Source organism: Macaca thibetana, chromosome 7, assembly GCF_024542745.1.
Source record: "Macaca thibetana thibetana isolate TM-01 chromosome 7, ASM2454274v1, whole genome shotgun sequence".
Taxonomy (NCBI): Eukaryota; Metazoa; Chordata; class Mammalia; order Primates; family Cercopithecidae; genus Macaca; species Macaca thibetana.
In genome coordinates, this window is record NC_065584.1 from 31,845,427 (window position 1) to 31,873,193 (window position 27,767).

Below are 27,767 nucleotides of genomic sequence, written 5' to 3' on the forward strand. Positions count from 1 at the left end.
AATTAAGAATTATCTATGGCCACTGGGCCTTCGGAAGTAATTAATAGTTTTTCAGACCAGCTGGGTTAAGGTGTGGGGTCCTGCTTCCCCTAACAGTAATACACAAGGGATAGTGATGCCAGAGAACAGAAGAAGGTCTCCATCCAGTTGCACGGAGGCTTCTAGCCAGTCTGTTTCTGACAGTGTATGGCAATCCAAAGCACAAGACTAACAGACAAAAGACTTACCTTGTTGTATACAATGATAAAGTCACCCAGCTGGTGGGCCAGGATTCTTCTGCGTTCCAGAAGTGCCAATCGTCGGCTGGGTAATACCATCCTCAGTGACTGCTGGAGGTTATTTGATGCTCGCTTGAGGAAACGAACAACCAGCTCCTATAAATTAAAGAGTCATGGGAGAAAAAAAAAGGAGGGATGGTGCTAAGCAACAGAAGACAAGCTACAAGGGGATTATATAACAGAGATGTAAGAAGATGTATATTACACATTTCAACAAACAAGACCCAGAACAAACAGGTTAGATATAAAAAGGATACAGAAAGACAAAACAAAACCAAAAGACACTTATTCCCTTCCCTAAATAAGCTGGCAATCAGAAAATTTAAATCAATTATGTATGTAAATAACTATGTAATACAGTAGGAGTTGTAAAAGTACCATAGTACATACACTAATAGTACTATTTAGGGAAGGGTAGCATTCAAAGACAGGTAGTAGAAACTAAAACTGTGGAAGCAGATGAAAGTATCAAAGGTGAGAAGACAGAAAATACAGAAATATTCATATTTAGAGATAGAAAAGATGAGGAAGAGTCAGGAAAAAAAAACCAGGTTAGAAACATCAGAAACATAGAAAACCAGGAGAAAATAGGCTGGGCATGGTGGCTCACACCTGTAATCCTAGCACTTTGGGAAGCTGAGGTGGGCAGATCACTTGAGGTCAGGAGTTCGAGATCAGCCTGGCCAACATGGTAAAATCCCATTTCTACGAAAAATACAAAAATTAGCCGGATGTGGTGGCACACACCTGTAATCTCCGCTACTCAGCAGGCTGAGGTATGAGAATCAATTGAACCCAGGAGGCGGAGGTTGCACTGAGCCAAGATCACGCCACTGCACTCCAGCCTGGGCAATAAAGCAAGATTCCATTTCAAAAAAGAAAAAAAGAAAATTAAGAGAAAATAGTGTCATGGAGGCCAACTGAAGAAAGAGTTCCATGTCAAATGCTTCCAAGAGGCTGGAGCTGGAAAGGCCCACTACAAAGACAAGGCCTTGGATCTGACCACTGAGGGATAATTTCAAGAAAAGAGTTTTAATAAAGAGAGTACAAGAAGACATTAAGAAAATGCAAGGGTAATGAAAAATACACGTGAAGAGTAGAAACTAATGACTTTAAAAGTGTCGTGATTAAGGCAAAGAAAGAACTATCACAGTAGTTTGAAAGGTCATAGCTTTTTTTCTTCCTGAAGAATAAAGGAGCTTTTAGAATTGGGGGTTGTCAAGGAGGGCACAGTGGAAAGTTACTAAGGGAAAGAAAGAATACATCTCACTGAAGATGGAGGCAAAGGATTTTGAAATCTGAACAGATACCAATCAGATTACTGATAAAATCATAAATGCTTCAAAGAGAGATTTTATAAGGCCAAAAGCCTTAAAGATGTTGTTGTCCAAAAACCACAATAAAACTGCCTTCAGATGATAGATCTGGGGACGTTCTGTTGAGGTGCCTTCTGTGAGTTATGAGATAAGGAATCTCTAACCTAAGCTGGAGCAGAGAGGCCAACTCTACATCTACCTTCCTCAAAAGCAAGACTAGGGCTTGCACGCTCTGTCTCTCCCCCTCTCTCTCTTTATATACATACATACATACACACAAACACACACACACACACACACACACACACATATCTTTTTTTTTTTTTTTTTTGAGATGGAATCTTGCTCTGTCACCCAGGCTGAAGTGCAGTGGTGTGATCTAGGCTCACTGCACCTCCGCCTCCCAGGTTCAAGTGATTCCCCTACCTCAGCCTCCCGAGTAGCTGGGACTACAGGTGCGCACTACCACACCCAGCTAATTTTTTTGTGTTTTAGTAGAGACGGAGTTTCACCATGTTGGTTTCGAACTCCTGACCTCAACTGATCCACCTGCCTCAGCCTCCCAAAGTACTGGGATTACAGGCACGAGCTACCACACCCAGCCTAGATATATTTTCAAGAAAGAATTCACAGAACTGGTATTAAGTTTTACAGTGATGATCCCCAATATTCTTGTAGAAAGCCCCAAAGAAATACTGTGTGAATTCCAAGCCAGCATCTGCGTGGTTATTCTTTTTTAAACTATATTTTTTCTTCTTGAATTTGATTCTGGTTCATTGTCCTTTGGTGCCAGTTCACTCCAGCGTAAATGAAACAGCCTCATAACCAGAGGGTTGAATTTCATAGTCCTACTCTGCTGTCTTTACTATAGGGTGGTTTAAGCTGTTATATTAAAACATTATTTTTTTCACAGTGGAGCAGACGAACTGACTCTCAAAAAGACAGTTTCAATTTTCCACTTGGAAAGAGCAGAGCTAACATTTTCCACTGATGGCTGAAGGATTATTCACAACACACAAGGTTTTATCTCTGGGTTCCATTGGCTACTTTAAATTCATAAGTTGTTTTCTGGGATAACCAACATGTTTTTACAATAAGCCTGGCATAAAGACTTGCCTTTTGTATGCAGAGGACTAAAAATTACAGTAAGGTCCCCACTGAGCGGAACAAAGAATGCAGCTGTCTCAGACTCAAAGGCCCCTCTCCTTTTGGTGACAAATCCCTGTTATTAAAAAGAATATGGGGCTGGGTGCAGTGGCTCATGCCTGCAATCCCAGCACTTTGGGAGGCCAAGGCGGGTAGATCACCTAAGGTCAGGAGTTCGAGACCAGCCTGACCAACATGGAGAAACCCCATCACTACTAAAAATACAAAATTAGCCAGGCTTGGTGGTGCATGCCTGTAATCCCAGCTACTTGGGAGGCTGAGGCAGGAAAATAGCTTGAATCCGGGATGCTGAGGCAGGAGAATAGCTTGAACCCAGGAGGCAGAGGTTGCAGTGAGCTGAGATCGCACCACTGCACTCCAGCCTGGGCAACAGAGCAAGACTCCGTCTGAAAAAAAAACAAAACTGAAGGGCTGTGGCTTCTTCTATAAGCTCTGACCTTACCAAACAGCTTAAAGCTCCCCATCATACTGATTCACACACACAAAACCGTCCTAGAATACTGAATCCCAGGAATGTTCAAATGACTGATATACAGTAAAAATGATTATGCAAGTTTGATTCTAGCAATCTAAGAATCTTACGAGGTCACAACTAGTAAAGTAAAAAATACCAACTTGGAGGATGGTGCATTCTGACAGGGCCTATGATAAGGTGGTGACTTTCAAAGAGTTAATTTGACTCCTCAGGACAGAAAATAAATGCTTTATGATGCATGAAACCAATGGAGGAGCAAGTAATGTACATCTGTGTTTAAATTCCAGTTTCATCACGTACAACCTGTGGAATTTTGGCTTCTCGAGGTCTTTGTTTGCTCTTCTGTAAAATAGGGATAATAATGCCTACCTCAGAGTTAATAATATGTGAGGTTGCTTGAGAAAAGACTGTAAATTGTTATTCTTTTAAAGGGCTTTGCACAAGGCTTCACATCCAACAAGAAATCAATTTCAATTTCAAAATGAAATACATTGATGCCTTCACTACGTGGTGTAATGAACATAGCTCCAGGTCAAAGATTTGCTTCATGTTGAAGTATTAAGAAATCTAAAAACTTTCTTATGTAATAATTCTTTCACCAGAAAAATACATTGCACTTTACCTTAATAGAAAAAAAAACAAAAAACAAACAAACAAACAAAAAAACAGAAAGAAGAAAGAAAAAGGGAAAGTAAAAAAGTTCCAATAAGAAGAGCCTCACCATCTGTTCATCCTCTTTGGCAGCCCAACTGGCACTGAACGTCTGACCTCCACTGTCTTTCATCAGGCGAATTTGAACATGCTGGAGATAGGCAGAGAATGCTATTCGGGCCTGCACTTTGCTATAGAAATCCAAAACAACATACTGTTATGCAATGGAAGTGTAAACCTACAAAATGTGTACTTGCTTCTCTCAAAGTGACTGAGGATCCTTCTATTATGATGGCTAAGAAATATGAAACCCATCTTACAGCCTGTGAATAATGATTCCTTCTAAGCAGTACGTGAGGGTTTTTTTTTTAATTTCCTATTAAAAGAATCAGAGATGGAGAATCCTATTTATTTTCTCATTATTAGCATGAGGGAAAACAACAAGAACAGAAAATTAAATTTCCTACTCAAACCTTCTCTTTGGAATTTTTTTTTTTCCTTTTTTTTTTTTTTTTTGAGACAGGGTCTCATTCTGTCACCCAGGCTGCAATGTAGTGGCGGAATCTCGGCTCATTGCAACCTCTATCCTGCTGCATTCACGCGATTCTTCTGCCTCAGCCACCTGAGGAGCTGGAATTATAGATGCACACCACCACACTCAGCTCATTTTTGTATTTTTAGTAGAGATGGGGTTTCACCATGTTGGCCAAACTGGTCTCAAACTCCTGGCCTCAAGTGATCCACCTGTCTTGGCCTCCCAAAGTGCTGGGATTACATACAGGCCTGAGTCACTGTGCCTGACCCTCTCTGAACTTTTTAACAACTTTCTTGGGGGAACAGACAGGAGTACTGAATCTTCACAAAAACCACTGTATTAATGAGACATTTTTTTTACATTTGGAGGTCCTTAAGAACATATCAGTTAGTGCAAAAGTGTGAATTTTGCAATGGCAATTGATATTTCTAGTATATAAAAGTGTCCAAAGCAGGAAATAGATAAATCCTATAAAGGAACTCTTAAGGCCAAATTTAAGGCCACACTGTTCTCAACTACAAGATGGAATGGCTGGAGTCCAGAACAAATGAGGGAGGTCCAACAGAGTTTGTCATAGATAAACTGATGGGCCAGGCAGGACAAGCCCAGATATTCAGTGGGCAAAAGAAACCCTCAAGTCTTGTGAAAAGCACCTCAGCAATATTATTAAAGAACCCAGCTATTTTCTGCCTGGTAGTCTAGGCTGGAAACAAGGAAATCTGATCGAGCTATAGTCTGGAAGACAGAAGTGCCAGAGAGACACTGATGATTTTCACCTCAGCTGCTATTCATGGCAGATCTGTTTTCTTTCAGTCAAGATTTTGGTTACTTCAGCTGATTGGCCTTCTGACACTGTAGCCAAAATAATATCACTGAAGATTAGGGCCCAATACAAACTTTGTTTACAATCCTCGCCCATGCAATATCACTGAATGCTTTCTACTGACTGTTTTCACAAGGTTAGGAGGTAGGATTTGGATAGAGTAAGCTGGAAATCATAAGAGGGCTCCAGTCTAGCTTCCACATGTGTGTTGGAGAATTGGAGGGCAAGGGAGTCAGGCTGGGGAGTAGATTTGCTTTTGAGAGCTTAATACATAAGAGCTTCAGAATATGAACTATGAATAAGGCTAGATCTTTGTTACTAGCAGGGATGCTTTTTATGGGAGCATAATATGGTTTTGAAATAATACATTTACATTTATATTTTCTTTTTTTTTTTTTTTAAGACAGAGTTTTGCTCTTGTCACCCAGGCTGGAGTGCAGTGGCGTGATCTCGGTTCACTGCAACCTCTGCCTCCCACGTTCAAGCGATTCTCCCGCCTCAGCCTCCCAAGTAGCTGAGATGACAGGTGCTCACTACCATGCCCAGCTAATTTTTGTATTTTAGTAAAGATGGATTTTCACTATGTTGATCAGGTTGGTCTCAAACTCAGGCGATCCACCCACCTCAGCCTCCCAAAGTACTGGGATTACAGGCATGAGCCACCATGCCTGGCCATAAATGTAGATTTTCAACTGTTTCTCAAAGACAATAATTATACTCTTGTTTACCCAGAGAACATATACGACTTTGTCCTGAACCAATCCTATAAGCTTTGTTTCCACAACAAATTATTCTCAAGTCAAAATAAATTTAAAAGATCCTCCGTTTGGGTCAATAAATTCACCTACAATATAATGAGCAAGAAATAGCATGTTTCAGACACCTTCGAATGTAGCAGAATATCCAATTCCACTGATTAATCCCTTTATATGAAAACTTGAAGATCTTTTAAATAAGGGGATTACTGCTCATAAGTTGAGACTTCAATCATTGTTTTGTTGTGAATCACTGTTGCAAAGCAAATGAACAAGTATTGAGGTTTCCATTTCTATAAACCTCACGAATGTTAATTCTGAGACTGTCTCTAAGGTATTGGACACGTTGTTCAGCTAGTCACTTGCAACAAACCCCCCAAAAAGATGAAAGAATGAAAACCAGAATGATTTACACCAAAGAAACCAATTTTAAAAAACAAAAGGTTACGTATATGCCCAGTATATAAGATATGCAACAATGAGGCAATGCTTAGAGTTCTGAACCCTGGCTGTGGACCTTCCCCAAACCCCTAAGCAGCCTCTGAGACACTTCACCGAACAATGAGCAGCTTTAGGGAACACAGTCTGAAAACCACTGATTGACACTAACACACCCTGCAATTTTAACAGTTTACTCATTCAAAGTGAGAGCCACAAGATTCGTGAAGAAATCATTTATTTCTACAACAACTAAGCAGAATGTTATTGCTGGAAAGGACCTTAGAATACAGTCCAGTGGTTATCAAATGCTCTATTTTCAATTCAGTGAAATCTTTTTTCCTTCTAGGAAGAAGTTTGAAAAAACACTTGTCTAACTCCATACCTTGGATTGACAGAAAAGGAAACTGAGGCCTAGAGAAGCTCTTTGACTTGCCTATGACCACACAGCAAGTTGGTAGCACTAAAATAGACAGAGCCCAGGTCTTTTGACTGAGTTTAGTGTATTCTCCACTGACAGAACTATTCTTATTCTCCATGACACCGTTCCAAATCTTAACTCTATCCCATGGTACTCCAATCCAGACTTTCAGTATAAGAACTGGCCTCTAATTTAGAAATAAAGACTATCATGCATAAATGCCTAAAATTTCTTGCTCTTAAACTTCCATCAACTTCATTCATCCCATAGCACTTTCTTTCTGACTTATAGGAAGAGATATTCCCTCCTCTGGCCTCTTCCCACCTTCCTTTAGGACTCTTCTCTACCAATATATCCATTTCTGCATTTCTAATCCTCTTATCCTCAAATCCTTCCTCTTAGTCTATAAACAAGCTCCAGAACCTCTTCTCAAAAGAAAAAAAAATCCATTTTTTTAAGCTGGCTGTCTCCCTGATGCATTCTTACCTTCCTTTCACTGCCAAACCCTTAGAAAGTTACTTCACACTTGCTTTCTTATTTTCTCTGCTCACAACTGCTCTTCCACCTACTCAACTGGCCCTAGGTCACAAATCCAGAAGTCTCTTTTCACTATTCATCTAACTTGGGCTGTTTGAGGCTCTACAGACCTGAAACGCTCATTCTGCAGCTTTTACCATACTACTCCTTTCTGATGTTATGTCTATTGCTCTAACTGCTACTTCTTGATCTTTTTACTGACTTACCCATTGAACAGTGGTATTCCCCAGGGCTCAATTCTCTCTTTTTTATCCTTGCTGAACCAAATAACTTTGTGAACAATCTTACCCATTCTGAAGACTTTCCCTATCAACTATACAATCCTGTTCAACCTCGACCAACAAAGCCGTATTTTCACCTGTCTATTGGACATCAGCCCAGAACACTTCCTTACTACGTCTTAAATCAAACTCATTGTTTTTATCATGAAACCAACTCCTGTTCCTTATATTGACCGAAGGCACCACCAAGTTTCCAAATGTGAAAAATTTAGTCTCATCAATTTTACTTTGCAAATTTTACTAAGTCCATCCCATTCTCTCCATTCCTAAAGCCATTACTCTGATCAAGGCCTTCATCTTCCTGGCTCTGGACAATTCTAACAGTCCCTTACTCACCCCCCCCATCCCCCCACCTTTAGTTTCACTATCCCACAATGCAAGCACGATTTACTTCCTAAAACAAGATCTCATCATATCATTTATCTGCTTAAAAGTCATCTAGAAAATAAAGCTCAGGCTCCTCTTACAGCCCTTCACAATTTAACAACATCCAATTTTTTAGTCTCATTTCTTACCATGCTCTTCTCCCCATGTAATTCTTCTAGTCTGTATTTTGTAAACACACCAAGCTCATTATGATGTCTGGGCCTTTGTACTTGCTATTCTGCTGGGAATGTTCTGCCTCCTAATATTCACAGGACTGACTCCTTATCATTCAGGACTTACCTCAAAGGTTACCTCTTCATGCCAGATCACTGCAATTAAGTAACTCTGCCCAATTACATTCTAACATTACACCATCTTATTGTCCTGACAGCATTTCTCATGACCTGAAATGACCTTGTTTCTTTGGTGACTGTCAGTCTTCCCCACTAGACTGTAAGCTCCAGGCCTATCTTGGTCCCCATAGTAATGTGAAATGGCCTAGCACAATTCTTGGCATAGGGCAGGTGCTCAATAAAAACTCACCGAGGGACTTAATTAATGACTGTATTATCACACCTCTAAGTCTTTTTTTTTTTTTTTTTTTTTTTTTTTTTTTTATAAGATGGAGTTTCACTCTTGTTGCCCAGGCTGGAAGGCAATGGCACAATCTTGGCTCACTGCAAACTCCACTTCCCGGGTTCAAGCAATTCTCCTGCCTCATCCTCCCTAGTAGCTGGGACTACAGGCATGTGCCACCACGCCCGGCTAATTTTTTCTTTTTTTTTTTTTTTTTTTTTTTTTTATAAGATGGAGTTTCACTCTTGTTGCCCAGGCTGGAAGGCAATGGCACAATCTTGGCTCACTGCAAACTCCACTTCCCGGGTTCAAGCAATTCTCCTGCCTCATCCTCCCTAGTAGCTGGGACTACAGGCATGTGCCACCACGCCCGGCTAATTTTGTATTTTTAGTAGAGACGGGGGTTTCTCCATATTGGTCAGACTGGTCTTGAACTCCTGATCTTAGGTGATCCAACTGCCTCGGCCTCACAAAGTGCTGGGATTACAGGTGTGAGACACTGCGTCTGGCCACCTCTACGTGTTTATTGCCTCTACCTAGCACCCCCACACTTAACCATTACTTCCCAAAGCTCCTGAAACCCTACTCATCAGTCAAGGCCTGATTCCAATTTTCCCTCCTCTATAATGCCTTTCTAGCCCTGCCACGCCAGACTAATCACTCTTTTTCTATGTCCTAAGACCACTTTGTTTGTAGTGGGGCCATGGCCTAAGCTCTCTGTCTCTGATACTAAACCATGAGCTGCTTGAGCTCCTTGTCTCAGTTACCTTATACTCAGTGACTGACACAAATGCCCAACCAATGAGACCCAGGTTTGTATCACAGCTCTACTTTAGACAAGTTACCTAACCTCTCTAAGGCTCAGTTTCCTTAATGATAGCAAAGTCTAATCACAGTCATTATTTCATAGGACTTCTGTAAATATTAAATGAAAAATGACTGTAAAACCACTAAAATAGTACCTGGTACACAGTACAAGTTAGCTGTTATCAGTTTTACTAATATAATTATAAAAGATACTTACCTAAGATTGCCGTTATCTTGAAGAACCTGCATCAGGTTAAATTTAGGCTCCAGCTCCTGAGTCTCAAGTTTGCAGCACCGTTCACCTTTTTTACTCCATTCACGAACTTTCATGGAATTTTCTTTGGGTGTATTTTCTACCAAAGTTGTCAATGAGGGTGTATCTTTGGCTTGATTTTCTCTAAGAAATCCTGCAGACTCCTCCTGGGAAGCTTCCTGCTCTTCATCTTCATTGTCTAATGCGACTTCTTCCTCCTCTTCACTCTCTGTCTCAGTTTTAACATTCATTTCAGCTGGTTGGGTAATCACTAAATGCGAAGAATCACTAATGTTGCTGAAAAAAGGATTAAATGTTCCTCTCTCCCAATACCTTCCTTTTTCTTTTTAGTAAAAGCCCATTTCTAAACCAAACCACAAACAAGGCACAGAATTAATAGCAACCACATGTCACTCTCTCATCTCATATATTCTCTTATTTATTTTTGTTTTTATTATCATTTTTTGCGACAGGTTCTCACTCTGTTGCCCAGGCTGGAGGGCAGTGGCAGGATCTCGGCTCATTACAGCTCAACGTCCTGGGGTCAAGTAGTCCTCCCACCTCAGCCTTCCAAGTAGTTGGGACTATAGGCACATGTGACCATACCCAGCTAATTTTTGTATTTTTCATAGAGACAGGATTTTGCCAGATTGCCTAGGCTGGTCTCGAACTCCTGGGCCCATGCGATCCGCCCACCTCGGCCTCCTAAAGTGCTGGGATTATAGGCATGAGGCACCATGCCTGGCCTAATCTTACATATTCTAAAACCTACTAATAATCTTCATTAAAGTATATATTTTTCATCATACTCTCATCATGGCTCTTTTATAACTTAAGGCAAGAAATAAAAATAAATAAATAAAAAACCAAAAACCCTTGGCTTAGTAATTTCTACAGTGTGTTAAGAGATTTTTTTAAAAAGCACCCTTCATGGAGGTATAAAGAACAGGGGAATATCTTTGTATCCTATGTTTATTCATTGCCCTTCTCTACCACCTTGTAAGTTCTATGAGGACAGAGACCGTATCTTTTTTATTTACCAGCAAAACCTCAGTGACTAACATGCTGCCTGATACAGATGTTCAACAAAGGAGGGAAGGGAAGAAAAAAAAGGAAATCAGTATATCAGTCAATTACAAATAGACCTACAGCATTGTAGAAGCTGGGAGAGAAAGAAATTTCACTTTGTCTGAAATATGCCATTCAGCAATGTTAAAGAAGGAACTGAACTTACCTAATTACAAAAAACCTGAACAGCAATGCTCAGGATTCCATTAAACTCAGGCCAATATTATTCCTAGAGTACCAGGTATTTGTATGATGCTGACATAAGAGCAAAGGCCAAAATGTATGTGTTTCAGATAGTCTTCAATACAAATATTATAGAGTGGAAGGTTTAAAAACTTAAGACTTTGTGGAAATTAAGTTTCAGAGAAAAAAACTATACAAAAAAGGTGTATGTGATCAGGAAGATTCTGACTCATAAAATACTGAGTAAGCAGCTGGTTAACTCAGTCTGGCAGGATCCAGATAAGGGAGTTTGGTGAAAGCTCACCAGCAGGTACCTGGGTATTTTGGCCTCATTGCCCTCAATCTGCTACTCCGTCGTCTACGTTTTCGCACCTCCAGAGACAGGAGCTTCCTCTCGTAAAGTGCAGCATGCAGCTTGGCCTTTGAATTCAGGCTTTCTATCTTCAATTCTGGCGCTCCATCGGTAGTCATTCTAGGGGAAAAGCAACATGGTAGCTACGACCTTCAGAAAGTTCTCTTTCATTCCAAGGCTATGCTTGCCAGAATTCTGTAATGCTGACACACCGGACATGGTAACTCAAGTGAATTCTAAAAGTTTGACAGATAAAGAGGAACACTAGAATCTACGTTAAAACCTCACTAGTGACTCATTTGAATTTACTAAATATTCTGAAAAAGATATGTGGCTAAAGACAATGTTTAAGACCTTTAAGTATTCAGTGATACTGATTATTACTTTACCGCAGGGATCATAAAGTGCCACCCAACACCTTATGCTTAAAATACTTTACACATTAAAAATGACCACATGTTAATTCTTAAGTTGAGTGGTGGCAAATGGTGTTTGTTTCATTTTTATCCATTATAACTTACTCAGCATTTTATAAATATACTTTTGAATGTATATAAAATCTAAACAATATAGATTTAGCAGAGGTTCAGATGAGGGGAAGAAAGGCTGATGATCTGTGAATATGCGAGGGAGCACCGAGTTGACTGAGACGCATAGAAGTGTCTTAGTGAAAAACTACCAAGCCCTAGGGACTTATCAAGTCTCAAGCATCCCAACATGAGGAAATGCCAAGGCACCCACCCTCCTTTAAGATCCTAATTAGCTACAGGAGAAGGTGAAGCAAGGTGGCAGGGACCTTACAGGCATTAAGTACAGGTCAGGAGTTAGAGTCAGAGGCACAGACAGGGGAAAGAAGTAGAGATAGGACAAGGCCAAATACATCAGGTCAAGAATGAGAAATGGGATGTGGAAAGGGGGCTGGCACCAGATACATTAGGCATTAAAGTAAGACAAATCACAAATCAGGGAGTGACTGATATGAGGCCCAATCTATACAAGGACTGAGCAAAATACAGGAGAGACAGCCATAACCAAGTCATCAAAGAGAGGGCTCTGGGTCACCAGGTCAGAAAAGCAGTATCTGTATCAGTGACTGAAATCATGTAGCCAACTCTCTCCGCCCAACCTCGAAATCGAATCGGTTGGCTCTGAACTCTCTAGAACTCAAAGTGTGTTCACTTTGAGGTCAAGAAATCATCCTAACTCCTCTGGGAGTTTTCAGTCTCTGAGTATAATAAAAAGGCTGTGTCATTTGGTCTATTTAGGACCTTTTTGATAGGGATTTCTGGGTGGATGGAATGGATGGTAAGTCTTTTGGAGGCTTTGTCTCCGGAGTAGGACACAGAGCCAAAAACAGGAAGGTCCTGGCACTGGGAGCAGAAATGGGAAGCAAATCAACGAACTTTAAAAATAGTTCAAATGTATTTTATCAGAGTCTCAAAGAGCAAACACACACACACACAAACACACACACATACACACAAACACACACAGAGAGAGAGCTATAGAAATAAACTTTTAGCCACTTCAATAATAAAGAAAATAAAATAAATCTGATAGAAAAATAAAATCATTTAAACAATGTATTTAATAATGTCTGGCTAACTTGGTCAATTTTGTATTTCTTTTTTAACTTGGTCAAATTTGAAAACCGTATGGACAAACATGGGCATAGTTTAACACCGACATCGTTATCTCATAAACACACAAACTCTCTCTCCAAAGACATGTCTCTTAAAAACTTAATGTGGTTGGAGACAATTTAATGTCTGAGGTCATTCTAATTAAATGAGTGGAAGTTAATTCAACACCCTAATAAATTAAAGCCCAGTGTTTACGTTCATGAAGCACTGTTCATTATAAAAACAAGAGTTTATATTGTCTACATTACACTGTCTACATTGTCAAGAACTCCATTCTTCAGGAAAAAAAGAGATTTCTTTTTATCAACAAAAACTCAAAAAATAAACTTTTGAAAACATGAATGCTAAAAGCTCAGAGATATGGAGAAGCTACTACAAATCTCTTTCTCCAAAGATACTTTAAAATAACAACTAGGAACTAAGAGATCCTGGATAAACAGATAAATCCTAAATAGTACAAGGGATGGAGGACAGGGAATGTTGGGTAAAGTATGAATCCGATAGGCCAGAATAATAGTTCTATGAGGGCAAGGACCATGTTTGTCTTATATCACTGTATATTAGATGCTTATGAGATAGTCCAGCACACAGCTGACTTGCCATAAATATTGGTTAATAAACAACTGAATTTCCTAAAAATGAGTTGATTATCTTTTAGCTACGTCTTTCTCATTTACTTTCTCCAACTATTTATGTATTTATGTATTTATTTATTTATTTATTTTTGAGACGGAGTCTCTCTCTGTCGCCCAGGCTGGAGTGCAGTGGCACCATCTCGACTCACTGCAACCTCTGCCTCCTGGGTTCAAGCAATTCTCCTGCCTCAGCCTCCCGGGTAGCTGGGACTACAGGCATGTGCCACCACGCATGGCTAATTTTTTGTATTTTTAGTAGAGATGGGGTTTCACCGTATTAGCCAGGATGGTCTCGATCTCCTGACCTCATGATCCACCCGCCTCGGCCTCCCAAAGTGCTGGGATTACAGGTGTGAGCCACCACGCCCGGCCCTCAACATTTTTTTTTGAAAATATTTAAACAAAAGTTTAAAGAATTATGCAATGAACAACCATATACCTACCTACCACCTAGTTTCTACAATTAACATTTTACTATATTTTGTTTTGTTACGTATATATTCAATCATACATCCCTCCATTCATACATCAATCTATCTAGTTTTTAAAGCAATTCAAAGTTAGAGACATCACTGCATTTTGCTCCTAAACATTTCAACATGCATATCATTACTATCTAGAGTTCAATAATTGTTTTATAAAACTGTGTTTGGTAAGCTAAAAGTTACGTACAGTGACATATCCAAATATTAAATGTCCACTTAATGAGTTCTGACAAATGCCTAGAGCTTTATAACCTAAACTCTTAACATTACTATCACCTCAGAAGTTCTCATGCCACTTCCCACTCAATCCTTCCCTAACGTCCTAAAGGTAATCACAGTTGTGAATTTTTCATCATGTATTCATTTTGCCTGTTCTAGAATTTCATAAAAATGAAACCATACAGTATGAACTGTTTTGTGTAAGGCTTCTTTCATTCAGCATGCTTTTGAGATTCACTCATGTGTGTATCAGTATTCATCCCATTTTACTTCTGAGCAGTAGGTCACTGTCCGAATAACCCACAGTTATCTGCTCTCTTGTTGGACACCTATGTTATTTCCTGTTTTGGAGCATTACGAATAAAGCTACTATGAACGTGTTTGTACAAGCCGTTTTTCTTCTGTGTAGATCTCAAAGTGAAATTTGTGTATTTCTAACAAACTGCCAGTCGCTTCCTAGAGTGCCTGTACCAGTTTATGCTGTCAACGACGATTTATCACAGTTCTGTTAGTTCCACATCCTTACCGACATTTAGTATTGTCAGTATAGTATCAGCCATTCTGCTAGATGTTCAGTGGTATAATGTGGTTTTAATTTGTAATTCCCTAATAACTAATGTTGTTAAGCGCATTTTCATGAGCATATTGGCTACTCATATGTCTTCCTTTTGAAGGGTCTGTTCAAACATTTTACCCTTTTGTAACTGGGTGGACGGTCTTTTTATTATTGAGTTGTGGGAGTTCTTGATAGTTCCTAGATATCAATCCTTTGACAGATACGTTTGATGCGTATTTCCACTCAGTCAGTGGCTTGCCAAATCATCTTCCTAACAGTATCTTATAACAAAGTTTTTAATCTTGAGAAAATATAACACTATTTGTGTTTTATTGCTTTCTGTGTCATGTCTAAAAACAGCCAAGCCCAAAGTCACAAAGATATTATGTTTTCTTCAATAGGTTTTATAGTAATAGTTTTTATATCTATGAATCATCTCTAATTTCTATGGAAGATAGCGGTTGGGGTTCATTTTTTAAAATATGATATTCAGTTGTTCCATCCCCATTTTTAAAAAATAATTTCCTTTCACCATTGGATTACTTTGACCATATAAATGTGGGTCTATTTCTGGGCTTTCTATTCTGTTTCAATGTGATCAGTTTGCCAGTATCTTGAATACTGTACAATTACAGTATTTAGGTCAAGTACTTTAAGTCTTTTTCAAGATTACTTTGGATATTCTGAGTCCTTTGTATTTGAATATAAATTTTTAAATGTTGGTCCGTTTCTTTTAAAAAATCCACCAGAATAATGATTGAGATTGCACTGGATCTTTACATCACTTTGAGGAAAATGGCTATTTTAACTACATTAATTCTTCTAATCGACAAATATGGTATATCTCTCCATTTATTTAGGTCTTTTTAAATTTCTTTCAGTATTATTTAATAGTTTTTACTGTATAGGTATTAAACATGTTTTGTTAAATTTATTCCTAAGTATTTCATATTTTCAAATGCTGTTGTAAATATATTTTAAAATTTCATTTTCCAATTATTTACTACTAGTACATTAAGATACAATTGATTTTAGTATGTCAATCTTGTATCCTAAGACCTTGCTAAGTTCACTTCTGTGTTCTTGTAGTTATAGATGCCTTAGGATTTTCTACTAACCTGATTATGTCATCCAAAAATAGACATTTTACTTCCTCCTTTCCAATCTGTGTGCATTTCTTTTTTGCTGCCTTGCTTTACTATACTAACGTACAATGTGAATAAAAGTGGTATGGGTGGACATCTTGCCCTATTACAAATCATACAGAAAAAGCCTTCAATATTTTACTGAATATGATGATAGCAATAGGTTTTTCATGTAAGTCCTTTATCAAATTAAAGAAGTTTCCTTCTATTTCTGATTTGCTGAGTTTTTCTCATAAATATGTGTTGAATTTCATCAGTTGCTTTTTTGGGATATCTAATGAAAAGATAAATCTAGTTTTTCCCCTGTAATTAATATGGTGAATTTCAATGACTAATTTTCAAACGTTAAGCAATACTGGGGAATACTGGGGAAAATCTCGGTCATATGTATTATCCTTTTTATACTGGCAGATTAGATTTGCTAAATATTAAAAAATTTTGTGTCTTTGTTCATGAAGGATATTAGCCTGTAATTTTCGCTTCTTCTATTTTAATGTCTTTGTCAGGTTTTGGCATCATAGTCATGCTGGCATCATAAGATGAACTGGGAAGTGTCCCTTCCTATATTCTTAAAAGAATCTGTATAAGATTGGTGCTATTATTCCTCAAATGCTTGACAGAATTCAATAGTGAAACCAGAGAGCCCAGAGTTTTCTCTACAGGAAAGTTTTTCATTACAAATTCAATTTTCTCAACAGATACAGGGCTTTTCAAAATTTCTACTTCAGCTGGTATCAGTTTGGGTGTTCGCCTCCACATTCCCCCCACCACAAAGAACTGTCATTTCATCTAAGTTGTCAAAGTAATGGAATAAAGTTGCTAATAATATTGCCTTAATAACCTTTTTCCTCACCTTAGTATCCACTTTATGTCTGTTGAATCTATAGTGAAATCCTCTCCTTTCTATCTGATGATATTGGTAATTACTGTCTTTTCTCTTTATTCTAGATCAGTCTACCTAAGGGTTTATCAATTATGCTACCTTATCAATGAACACACTTTGGATTTTGTTAATATTCTTTATTGTTTGTTTTATATTTGATTTCTGCCTTTCCTTTCTTCTACTTACTTCTACTACTTTCTTCTACTTACTCTGCTTTTTTCAGTTTCTTAAACATTAGAACCCTCATCTCAGTCCTCAGTTTCTAAGGTAAGCATTTAAACTTACAATTTCCCCCAAAGTACTACTTTAGCTGTAGTGCACATAACTTGACATATTTTTACTACCATTCAGTTCAAAGTATTTTGTAATTTTCCTCATCATTTCTTCTTTGACCCATGAATTATTTAGAAATGTTGTTTAATCCCCAAGTATGTGAAGATTTTCTATTGTTATTGATATTCAATTCTATTGTGGCCAAAGAACATATTCTATATCATTTTAATCCTTTTAAATATATTAGGACTTGTTTCATGCTCCAGCATATGGTCTATCATATGCCAGCTTGCATTTGCTTTTACCTTTACAGAGCCCAAAATCCCTATTGATGGCAATACAAAATGAGTGCCAAAAAATGAAGAACAGAACTCAGTGATCTTCATATATTCTTAATGTTTAAGATTTTTTTTCTCAATTTCCAAATTAACAGCAGTATGTTATACAAAGCATATTTCTCGACTCAAAACTAGAGAAAACTTATATACCAAGGGTGACTTTCTATTTGGAAACAAGCTACAAACTTGATTTATCTCAGTTTTCCCTTAACTAAATGACAATCATAATATATTCCTTCTTTAAAGAAAAATTAGATTTATGCTTTAAAGGGCTCTCTGCCTAAATGAAAGTCCACAGGTGTTTTGTATACTTTCAGTTCTGTGGCAAACTAGAAACAGGTTCTCCTCTGTACCATGAGGCACAGAGCTGTGTGCCTCTGGCATGTCAAGGCCAAAACATAAACTCTTACTTGAATCTAACATGACAGTAGTTTCAAAATCTCATTAATTCTCTTACACAGCTAAACGAGAATACCATCTTCAGTTAGAATAATATACCTGTAGTTATAGTGAAGTAAATCTCAAACTTAGTTTGTAAAAAGTGGCCACAAAACACTTTTTCAATAGAAAAAAATTTTATGTTACTATTCGAGCTGAACCAAACTAAAAATGGTTATATAAGGTATTATGCTTAGTCTGTGCACGGTCACATATTATGCACATGGAAAGAATTTCTCAACTTTTAAAAGGCAATTACCGTGTTCTTCCTGTCAGTAAGCTTCTTCTTGGGTTTCCCCTACAGAAGCAGAAAGGACAACTGGGTTAGAGAATGCTATTCAGATAGTCTCTCTTGAGTTCACACACACATGTACTCCAGAAATTTTTAATACAGAAATTCAAAATGAAATTAGGCCAAGGAGGGCATCTTTGCAGAAAAGCAGACAGATAAATTGAGAACATTCTCATAAAAGAGTAGAGTGGTGTGAGCTGGAGGGACATCAATAAAAAACGAGAGAAGACAAACAAATTATAGAGAAAAATTGTAACAATTATTTGTATTTGTTTATCTATTTACAAAGCAAACTGCTTATTCATCACAACAACCCTGTGAAGAAGGTTGTTAATTAGCTCCATTTATAGAAAGGAGCAGGATAAGATACTTTTTTGACCTGCCATGGCCAGAGCTTAAAGGGCTTACATCTGAGCCCCTGGCTTAGGTCTCAAACTGCAGTGCTCTTTCTACTTTCATTGAACTGTTTTAGGAAAAGAAACCAAGTTCAATTCTCATGGGGTTCAAAAGGGATGCTCATCAGAAATATATTTTCCACAATTAAAAAAAAATTCTGTATTAAAAGGCTGGGCGCATTGGCTCACACCTGTAATCCTAGCACTTTGGGAGGCCAAAGCAGGGGGATTGCCTGAGCTCAGGAGTTTGAGACCAGCCTGGGCAACACGGTGAAACCCCGTCTCTACTAAAATACAAAAAATTAGCCAGGCGTGGTGGTGTGCACCTGTAATCCCAGCTACTTGGGAGGCTGAGGCAGGAGAATTACTTGAACCTGGGAGGCGGAGGTTGCAGTGAGCCAAGATCGTGCCACTACACTCCACCCTGGGCGACAGAGCGAGACTCCATCTCAAAAAAACAAAACAACAACAACAACAAACCTCTACTGAAAAAAGATACTCTCCATTGTCTCTAAACTAGGGCTGGGCTCTAACCACAGAAATTGAGTGCTACTCATGTTTAAATAGGGTTTTGTTTTTCTTTTAAAACACTCTCAAGTTCCTTTCATTTAACACTCTTAAAAAATTTCTGGCTGGACAGTGGCTCACGCCTATAATTCTAGCACTTTGGGAGGCCGAGGTGAGTGGACTACTTGAGGCCAGGAGTTCCAGACCAGCTTGGCCAACATGGCAAAACCCTGCCTCTATTAAAAAATGCAAAAATTAGCCGCGTGTGGTGTCATGAGCCCATAATCCCAGCTGCTTGGGAGGCTGAGGCAGGAGAATTGCTTGAACCCAGAAGGAGGAGGTTGCAGTGAGCCAAGATTGCATCACTGCACTCCAGCCTGGGCAACAGAGTGAGACACTGTCTCAAAAAAAAAAAAAAAAAAAAAAAAAAAAAGTTCCCAGTTTTACCTGTACTCATTTATGTACATGTGTTTTTAATTCAGTACACTTTTATTGCCTATGTAGGTTCATCTACCCACCACAGAAAAGATACTCAGTGATTACATCACCACAAAGATCCCCTATGTTGCCCTTTTATAACTACCCATACCTCTTAAACCCTGCCCCATTAATCTGTTCCCCATTCTAAAACTCTGTCATTTCAAAAATATTATATAGAGTCACATAACGTGTTTTGATATTGGTTTTTTTGTAGAGACAAATGCAATGTAGATGACATGTAAAGAAAAATCCAGTGAAAAGGTAAGTTTTCACCAAGATGTTTTGTCTTTCCTTTCCCATGTTTTCTATCCATGTTAATGTCCTGATATTGTCAGGTAATCATCAGAAAGTCTCAAAATGATTTTAAGTTTTTCACCCAGATAATGGTTTTCTCCAGTAATTGGCAATCATGACTTTACATTATCATTACCTGGGCAGCTTTTAGTAAGTACCAACACTTCACTCTGGGTGGGGGTGGGGGTGGGGTGGGGTGAACAGGACATAAGCCAGCATTAAAGCTACTGCCATAGTGTAAGACAGTATGTAAGATACTGTTTGCCAGGACAGGGTGGGTAGGCTGGGGAGGAGTCAAGAAGGTAAGGAAGGTAGTCAAAAGTAACCTAAAAGAAATGAGTAGAGAATTAGTTTGAAAGTAGTTCTAACAATAACAAAATTAATTAGATTTGCAAGAAAGAAAACATCAATTCAGATTGATGAGCGAATAGATTTATTGGAAGATACGAGGACTTGCTACAAACACAATCTCATTTTTTTCAGTGCATGTTTCCATGTGTGTGCCTACCACGCGGTAGGTTCTTGATACTGACAAAGATGAACATAACAAAGTACCTACTCTTAAGAGCCAACCTGGAAAGTACAAATTAGTCAATAGGCAATTATACAATCTGGGAATCTAAATTAGACTGAGTTAGGATAAAAGAAGGGCTGGGAGTACCTCTTCCTAATCTAGGATAGAGGAGGAGGGACAAAGTTAGAAGAATTTAGGGATGGAATGAAGGCCATTCCAAAAGAAGGGGAGTTTGTAAGAACAAGGATGTATATAAGAGCAAGTAGAAATGGCCATGAGTTGGTGTGGAAAGGTGATGATTAGGCTAAAAAGGTAGGCATGGGTAGATCATGAGGGTTTTTCTTAGCTAAACAGGAAAAATTATGGTTTTTTTAATCAAAGTTTTTAGAATGCTTCATAAGCAGGAGCTGTTAACTGGGGCCTGAAGAAAGAATGCAGGGGAGTATACAAACTTGGATAGAAAAAAACTTACATCCTCTAATTGAAATTTAGCATTTCCTCCATATAAATGTAGGAAACTATCCACAGTAGTGGATTAATGTGACTTCATTACCAAAAGAAATAATGCATCTATTTTCATATTACTTTAGAATTATTACAACAATTTTGAAATAATGTCAGTATTTATCATTCTTTGAAATTACGGTAGGTATCAGATCTGCTGCTAGGTCTTACTATTCAATATGTTAACAAAGAGGCACATGTATTATTATATCTCAAATTGTTTATTTTTGGCTACTCCTAGGCAGATGCTTCCTCATTTTGGCTAATGTAGTGGTCCCCACAATGCCTACTCTGCCCTCCTTCCCCTTCCTGGGAAACCCAAGTATAGAAAGATCCAGCCTCAAGCACAGGGTCCACGTCAGTTCAGAAACAGACCTACATAATCTGTGAAGCAAACTACCTGTCTTAAGCAAACAGTTCATTACTTCTAAATATGACTGGACAGAGATCACCATACATTTGCAGATATATAAAAGTTAAAACTAGAAAGAATAAGATGAATAAATACAACTAATCCATAAGAATTAAAATAATGCAAAAAAACAGAAAGGAACTTTAAACCATCTAAAATAGACATTTGAAAAGACATTACATCCATGAAATACTAAAACTATTCAAAAAGCAAAAATAGTTCTTGTATATTAAAAACACACTTGCCAAAATAAAAAACTAAATTAAACACCCCTATCCTGTGTGGGTAATAAATAACGATATAGATATGAAGACCAATTTAGTTTTGGAAAACAAAATCCAAGAAATCTCCAAGAATTTAAAGCTAAGAGGCAAAACCAAAAGTATAAAAACAGTAAAGAAATATGGAGGCTATAGCCAAAATTTATCTAACAGGAATTCCACAAGGAGAGAAAAGAAAGGATAAGGGAAGTACTTCCCACAGCTGAAAGACTGAAAGGCTGCACTCACTGCATAACCAAAATAATGGAACACATCCTGGTAAAGTATCGAAACTCTAAAGGTAAAAGAAACCTTGTAAAAGTTTAGGGGAGGAAAAACCCACAGGTTTTATATATATAAAGAAATGAGATTGTGTCTTCTACATAAATCCAAAGATCTCTTTCTTTAGAACCTACATTACTTAATCGTAATTACCACAAATTTATAGAGACAAATTGCAAATCCCATGTATTTCCTGATACTAGATCATGAAATTGCAGATGGTTAAAATATGGGTATCTATTTTAAGAATCCTTCAAAAAAGGATTTTTTTTGAAACCTACATCAAAATAATATAGGTTTCTCTAAATAACTAGGGTGCCTTATTTTGATAATCAATTAATGAACTATAGTGCAATGCAGTTATGTCTCAGGGGCTAAAAGTATGTGGAACTAAGCAGCCCTGATTGCTGTGCTATTTAAATTCCAATGTCTGTTTTCCATCATTTCCTTCTATTTTCCCTTGTATTGAGATTATCAGTTGTCATTTCTTATAAAAAGTTTCAGTGTATTTACTTTATGAATTACCTCCCCTCCACTTTTTCCAATCTGATAATTCTAATCTCTTCTGGTCTAGAAAAACAAATAATCATGTCTATTAAAACTGCATCTAAAGTATAATGGCACTGAGTAAAGGCCTTCCTTAAAGAAGAATAAAGTTTAAGGCATCTGTTAAAATTGCTCAAAGATCGTTATAGTTTAATTTTTGTCTTTTGGAAATGTTACAAAGTGCTGAGAGTTCATGATAAATTCTGGGAAAATGAGTCATTATATCATCCTTTCTACAGGACTTTTTTTCTAGCAGAGATTTTACATAAAGACTTTTATAAGGTCTCTTTCCTTCTTTTACATGTACTTTCTTTTAATCTTGTGATCTAGTCCTAAATTTAAAGTTTAGCAAATCTCTACCTGTCCTGGAAGAGGCGTGTTGCCAGCATATAGTTCATTGAGGTCTTATGCTCGAGGTAGGACCTGAAAGGCAAAGAAAGAAACCGGTTATTTCTTAAGCTAGTTCAAGAGGAAAATGTAGAAATAAAACCATGAATCAAGCACAGAAGTAACAGGGGTACTTATATACTGTTTTTAAAGAAATATACTGTTTGTAAAGTAGCAAAGGAAAAGACTGTTGCTCAAATTTAAATTGTAAGACACTAGAACAGAAACAAATAGAATAAAAAGAATAAGGAAAAAGAGGATTTAATTTAGAAAACAGAAAGAAAAACCAGCATTTCTTGGATTAATAGATAATATGCTAAATTCAGAAAATAATACTGAAAGATAAAAGAAAAATTAACAAAAATTTATATATAGGTCAAATGAAACTGGGAATAGGAGACGCATAAAGGGCCTGAAAATGTAGATAAGAGACTGTTTCAATCATGTTATTTCCTAACTTAAGAGCTTTCAGTGGCTCCTAGATGTCTACTGCTAAAGGCAAATACTTTCTCTTCCAAAGTTTCAAAAGTTGGATCATCTGTAACATCAATTCATTCACACTCTCTCCACACAGTTGCCTGACATGGATCCTACAGTAGAGTCAGCCAAGTCTCCCTAGAATCCTCTTGTCAGAGGCGTTTGAACTAGAGTAACTCCATCTTGAATAGGGGCTGGGTAAAATGAGGCTGAGGCCTACTGGGCTGCATTCCCAGATGGTTAGGAATTCTAAGTCACAGGATGAGACAGGAGGTCTGTACATGATACAGCTCATAAACATCTTGCTGATAAAACAGGGAGCAGTACAGAAGCCAGGTAAAACCCACCAAAACGAAGACGGCACTGAGAGGAACTCTGGTTGTTCTCACTGCTACACTCCCAGGCGCGCCAGGACAGTTTACAAATGCCATGCCAATGTCAGGAAGTTACCCTATATGGTCTAAAAGGGGGAGGCATGAATAATCCACCCCTTGTTTAGCATACAATCAAGAAATAACCATAAAAATGGGCAACCAGCAGCCCTTGGGCTGCTCTGCCTATGGAGCAGTCATTCTTTTATTCCTTTACTTTCTTAATAAACTTACTTTCACTTTACCATATGGACTCACCGGAATTCTTTCTTGTACAAGATCCAAGAACCCTCTCTTGGGGTCTGGATGGGGACCCCTTTCCAGTAACACTCTCATAGCTCCCACTGATCTTTTGCCTCTGACTGGATACCTTCTCCCCATATCTCCTCTACATCTATACAGTGGTCCTCCTTCATGTTTCAGTTACCCACAGTAAACAAAAGTCTGAAAATATTACATGGAAAATTCCTGAGATAACTCATAAATTTTAAATTATGCACTGTCCTGAGGAGTGTGATGAAATCTCATGCATTCTGCTCGTTCCCACCAGGAATGTGGATCATCCCTTTGTCTAGCGTCTCTGCACTGTAGACACTCCAGGCCCATGAATCACTTAGCAGTGCTTGTGTTCAAAGAATCCTTATTTTACTTAATAATGGCCCCAACAGACAAGAGTAGTGATGCTGGCAATCTGCATATGCCAAATAGAACTGTAAAGTACTTCCTTTTGGTGAAAAAGGTAAAAGTTCTTGACTTAAGGAAAAAGAAATCATACGCTGGAGCTGCTAAAATAAAAACAAATTTTCTATCCATGATATCGTGAAGACGACGAAAGAAATTCATGCTAGTTTTGCTGTCACACCTCAGACTGCAAAAGTGATGGCCACAGTGCATGATAAGTGCTCAGGTGGAAAAGACATTAAATTTTGGGGTGGAAGACATGAACAAGTGACAGCAGTGTGTCACGCGAGAAAGCACTGGGCCAATACAAAGACTTCAGCAAGGGATCTGAAATGAGGGACTCTAAGCCATTTACTGCAAGTAAGGGATGGGTGCACACATTCAGGAATACAGAAAGTCAACAGTAGCCTAACACCACATCACAATGCCTATGGCATTCACCTCACTTCATCTCATCTCACTGTATCATCTCACATCATCACAAAAGGAAGGGTAAGTACAGAACAATAAGACACTTGAGAGGCCACATTCACGTAACTTGTATTACAGAATATTGTTTTAATTGCTCTATTTTATTATTAGTTACTGTTAATATCTTCCTGTGCCTAATTAATAAATTTAACTTTATCATGGGTACATATATAGGAAAAAACATAGTACATATAGTTGACCCTCGAACAACAAGAGGTTTAGGGGCACTGGCCCCGCCACAGAGTCAAAAATCCACATATAACTTTTGCTTCCCAAGAAGTTAATTACTAATAGCCTACTGTTTACCAGAAGGCTTAACGATAACATAAAAAGTGGATTAACACACACTTTGCATGTTATATGTATTACATACTGTATTCTTACAATAAGTATGCTAGAGAAAATAAAATATATTAAAATCGTAAGGAGGAGGAAGAAGATCTAGTTGCTGTCTCGGGGTGGCAGAGTTCGAAGAAAATCCATGTATAATTTTACTTCAAACCCACGTTGCTTAAGGGTCAAGTGTTTGGTACCGTCCAGTTTCAGGCATCCACAGGGGCTCTTGGAAGGTATCCTCTGCTGATAATCCTCTGCTGATAAGGAGTTTTCTACTGTACTACACCTTTCAAAAAGCAGGTCAAGTCGACCCTGCTGTACAAAGCCTTCCCTGATATGCCCTACCATGTCTTTACTGTATGCCTGAGGACCTGTCATAAACTGTGCATACAGAGCAAACTTTTTGTTCTAGGAAAGCTGTATGATGCAGCAGGAAAAAAGGAGGATCTAGATCAGAATATCTGACCCAAGTCTCACTGTGTGGTTATGGACAAGTCACATTGTTTTACTGAGCCTTAGTGTCCCTCCCTGTCATTAAAATGTGAGTGAAACAATGAAGTATACAAAGGGCATTAAAATTACAAAAAGCTATACAAATATGAGCTATTCTTGTTATTAAGAACATTATTAAGAATAAAGTAATAAAGCTATTCTTATTATATGTGTAAGTAATTTTCCATAAACATACTGTTAACTGTCAACCGACAGGGATCCCACCTGATATTTATTTTATACGCCAAAGAACTAAGCATAGCGCTAGACATTTGTTGATAATATATATGTATTAATAAAATGGCACATTTGTTAGTAGATAAACATATCTGCCACATTCTATGTAAAGGCAGTTCAATTAATATGAATATTAATTGAGCCTCTTTTCTCAGAACGCACCAAGAGAGTTAGAGTAACTTACCAATGTGATTGGTAATTTAGGAAAAATAAACAGAAAATGATGTACTGAGCACCTCTCTTTTTTCTCTTGGGAGCTACTCCCCCCTTAGGAAATACATATCCTCTACTGCTCCTATAGGGTCAGCACTCTCCATACATGGCTCAGACCAACCTTGCTTACAATAGGAATATAAGTCTGTCCAATTCTGAAGCTTAACAGGAAGTGCATTTGCTTGCAGACAGTTATAATCAATTCCCCCAACCTACACTTTATCAGTAAAAAATAAAGTATTTTGGTTTCCATCTATTTTAGTCCTTGTTTTATTTCTCAACTGGTTCAAAACCAACCTAGTAAAGAAAGGTATCATTGTTGGACTTCCTTAACAGACCCCAAGATTATTTGAAATTGATTCCATAGAAAAAGATACTCAAAGTAAGGTCCTATATCTTGAAATACTCAAAAGTAAAGGGTCCGCCTTTCATTAATTAAAATATATGCTTTCCAGGAAATGCAAAAATTCAAATTTTTAAAAAAACATTTCAATATATATATATATATATAATTTTCAAGAAAACCCATGTAATATTTTTCTGTTGAATTCCTAGGTCTTCATAAAGTATAACTACATGAATAGCATATTTTAAAAGATAAAAGGATGATTTCTCTATGAACAGCTAGGTTTTCAAAACAAGCAAATTTTATAAAATGGCTTTTTCTTTTATTCTTCTAAGTTCTACCTCTGTACTTAGAACCACGAACATCCCAACTAGGTTAAAATGCAGTCACCAGAGGAAGAAAGTGTGTTGCCTATAAACAAGTACAAAGAGTCTCAACCTTATTAGCAATCATAGAAATGCAAATCAAGACCAAAATAAGATATTTTACTCCCACTAGATGGACAAAACTTAAGAAGTCCGACAGTATTGCAATTGGAGAAGATATGGATCAACAGACTCTCTCATACATTGCTGATAGTTTACACAGTCACTTTGGGAAACAATTCAGCATTACCTTTTTTCCTAAAGCATTATCTTTTAAAACAGAACATTCACATGTTTTAAGGCACTGAGCCTATATAAAAACTTCAGCAAGGGATCTGAAATGAGCAACACCAAGCCACTTACTGGTTCATATATTTTAAGCCCCAGTAATTCCACTCCTAGATACATGCCCAGCAGACACATACAAGAATATTTGTACCACAGCTGTCCTTAAGAGCAAAAGCCCAGAAATAAGTCAAATCCTCAACAATAGGAGAACAGAAAAATTAACAGCAATATAAACACACAGTAAATATAATAAAGCACTGAAAAAAATGAACTGTAAATATATGTAGCATGAACCTGAATTATAAAATGCTGAATGAAAAAAGCAAGAGTACATAGAACATGTCTTTTTTTTTTTTTTTTAAGAAAAAGTTTTAAAGTGATTAAAACAAAACAATAGAATTCTGCTTCTATACATGAGAGGATAACTGTTACAGGACAAGCTCTCCTACCATAAACAGCTAGAAGAATTTACAAGTTATTCAAAATAACTATTTTTTATTAAACAACTGGCAGCACAGGACTGTGATCTCTGACAGAGGGAAATACACGAAGTACAACTGCCCTACATTTCTGCCTAAAGGCAATTTCCAGACTATATAGAAAGAGAGGAAATGCAAATAGAGCATAACTGTCTCTGAAAAGAGATAACAGAAATCAGATTTCTAGGGAGTGGCTAGACTGTTCAAAGCAATGTCCTGGAGAAGAAGTTGTGCAGAAGAA

The 27,767-nt window shown here is 37.7% G+C and overlaps 3 protein-coding genes across 16 annotated transcripts in view; 1 reads left to right on the plus strand and 2 right to left on the minus strand.

Annotated features, from left to right (window-relative positions):
- The window catches only part of IFT43 (intraflagellar transport 43), a 315,828-nt gene extending 307,810 nt beyond the window's left edge, over positions 1 to 8,018 (minus strand). The window contains exon 1 of the mRNA XM_050798880.1: positions 8,014 to 8,018. The gene's annotated coding sequence lies outside the window, so the exon portion shown is untranslated. The remainder of the gene's footprint in view (positions 1 to 8,013) is intronic.
- Positions 1 to 27,767, minus strand: part of TTLL5 (tubulin tyrosine ligase like 5) — a 291,140-nt gene that overhangs the window by 177,961 nt on the left and 85,412 nt on the right. For 9 of the 14 annotated variants that reach the window (XR_007727547.1, XR_007727546.1, XM_050798672.1 and 6 more), the window contains 6 exons: positions 22,744 to 22,806; positions 18,157 to 18,195; positions 11,245 to 11,402; positions 9,644 to 9,950; positions 3,958 to 4,078; positions 228 to 374 (listed from right to left, as the gene is read on the minus strand). Coding sequence is in view for 12 of the 14 variants with exons in the window: in XM_050798672.1 (XP_050654629.1) it covers positions 228 to 374; positions 3,958 to 4,078; positions 9,644 to 9,950; positions 11,245 to 11,402; positions 18,157 to 18,195; positions 22,744 to 22,806 (835 nt within the window). In the remaining 2 variants the exon portion in view is untranslated. The remainder of the gene's footprint in view (positions 1 to 227; positions 375 to 3,957; positions 4,079 to 9,643; positions 9,951 to 11,244; positions 11,403 to 18,156; positions 18,196 to 22,743; positions 22,807 to 27,767) is intronic. The other 5 variants (XM_050798671.1, XM_050798669.1, XM_050798668.1 and 2 more) reach the window with 1 other exon arrangement.
- Positions 1 to 27,767, plus strand: part of ACYP1 (acylphosphatase 1) — an 820,450-nt gene that overhangs the window by 84,500 nt on the left and 708,183 nt on the right. The gene's annotated exons all lie outside the window — the stretch shown is intronic.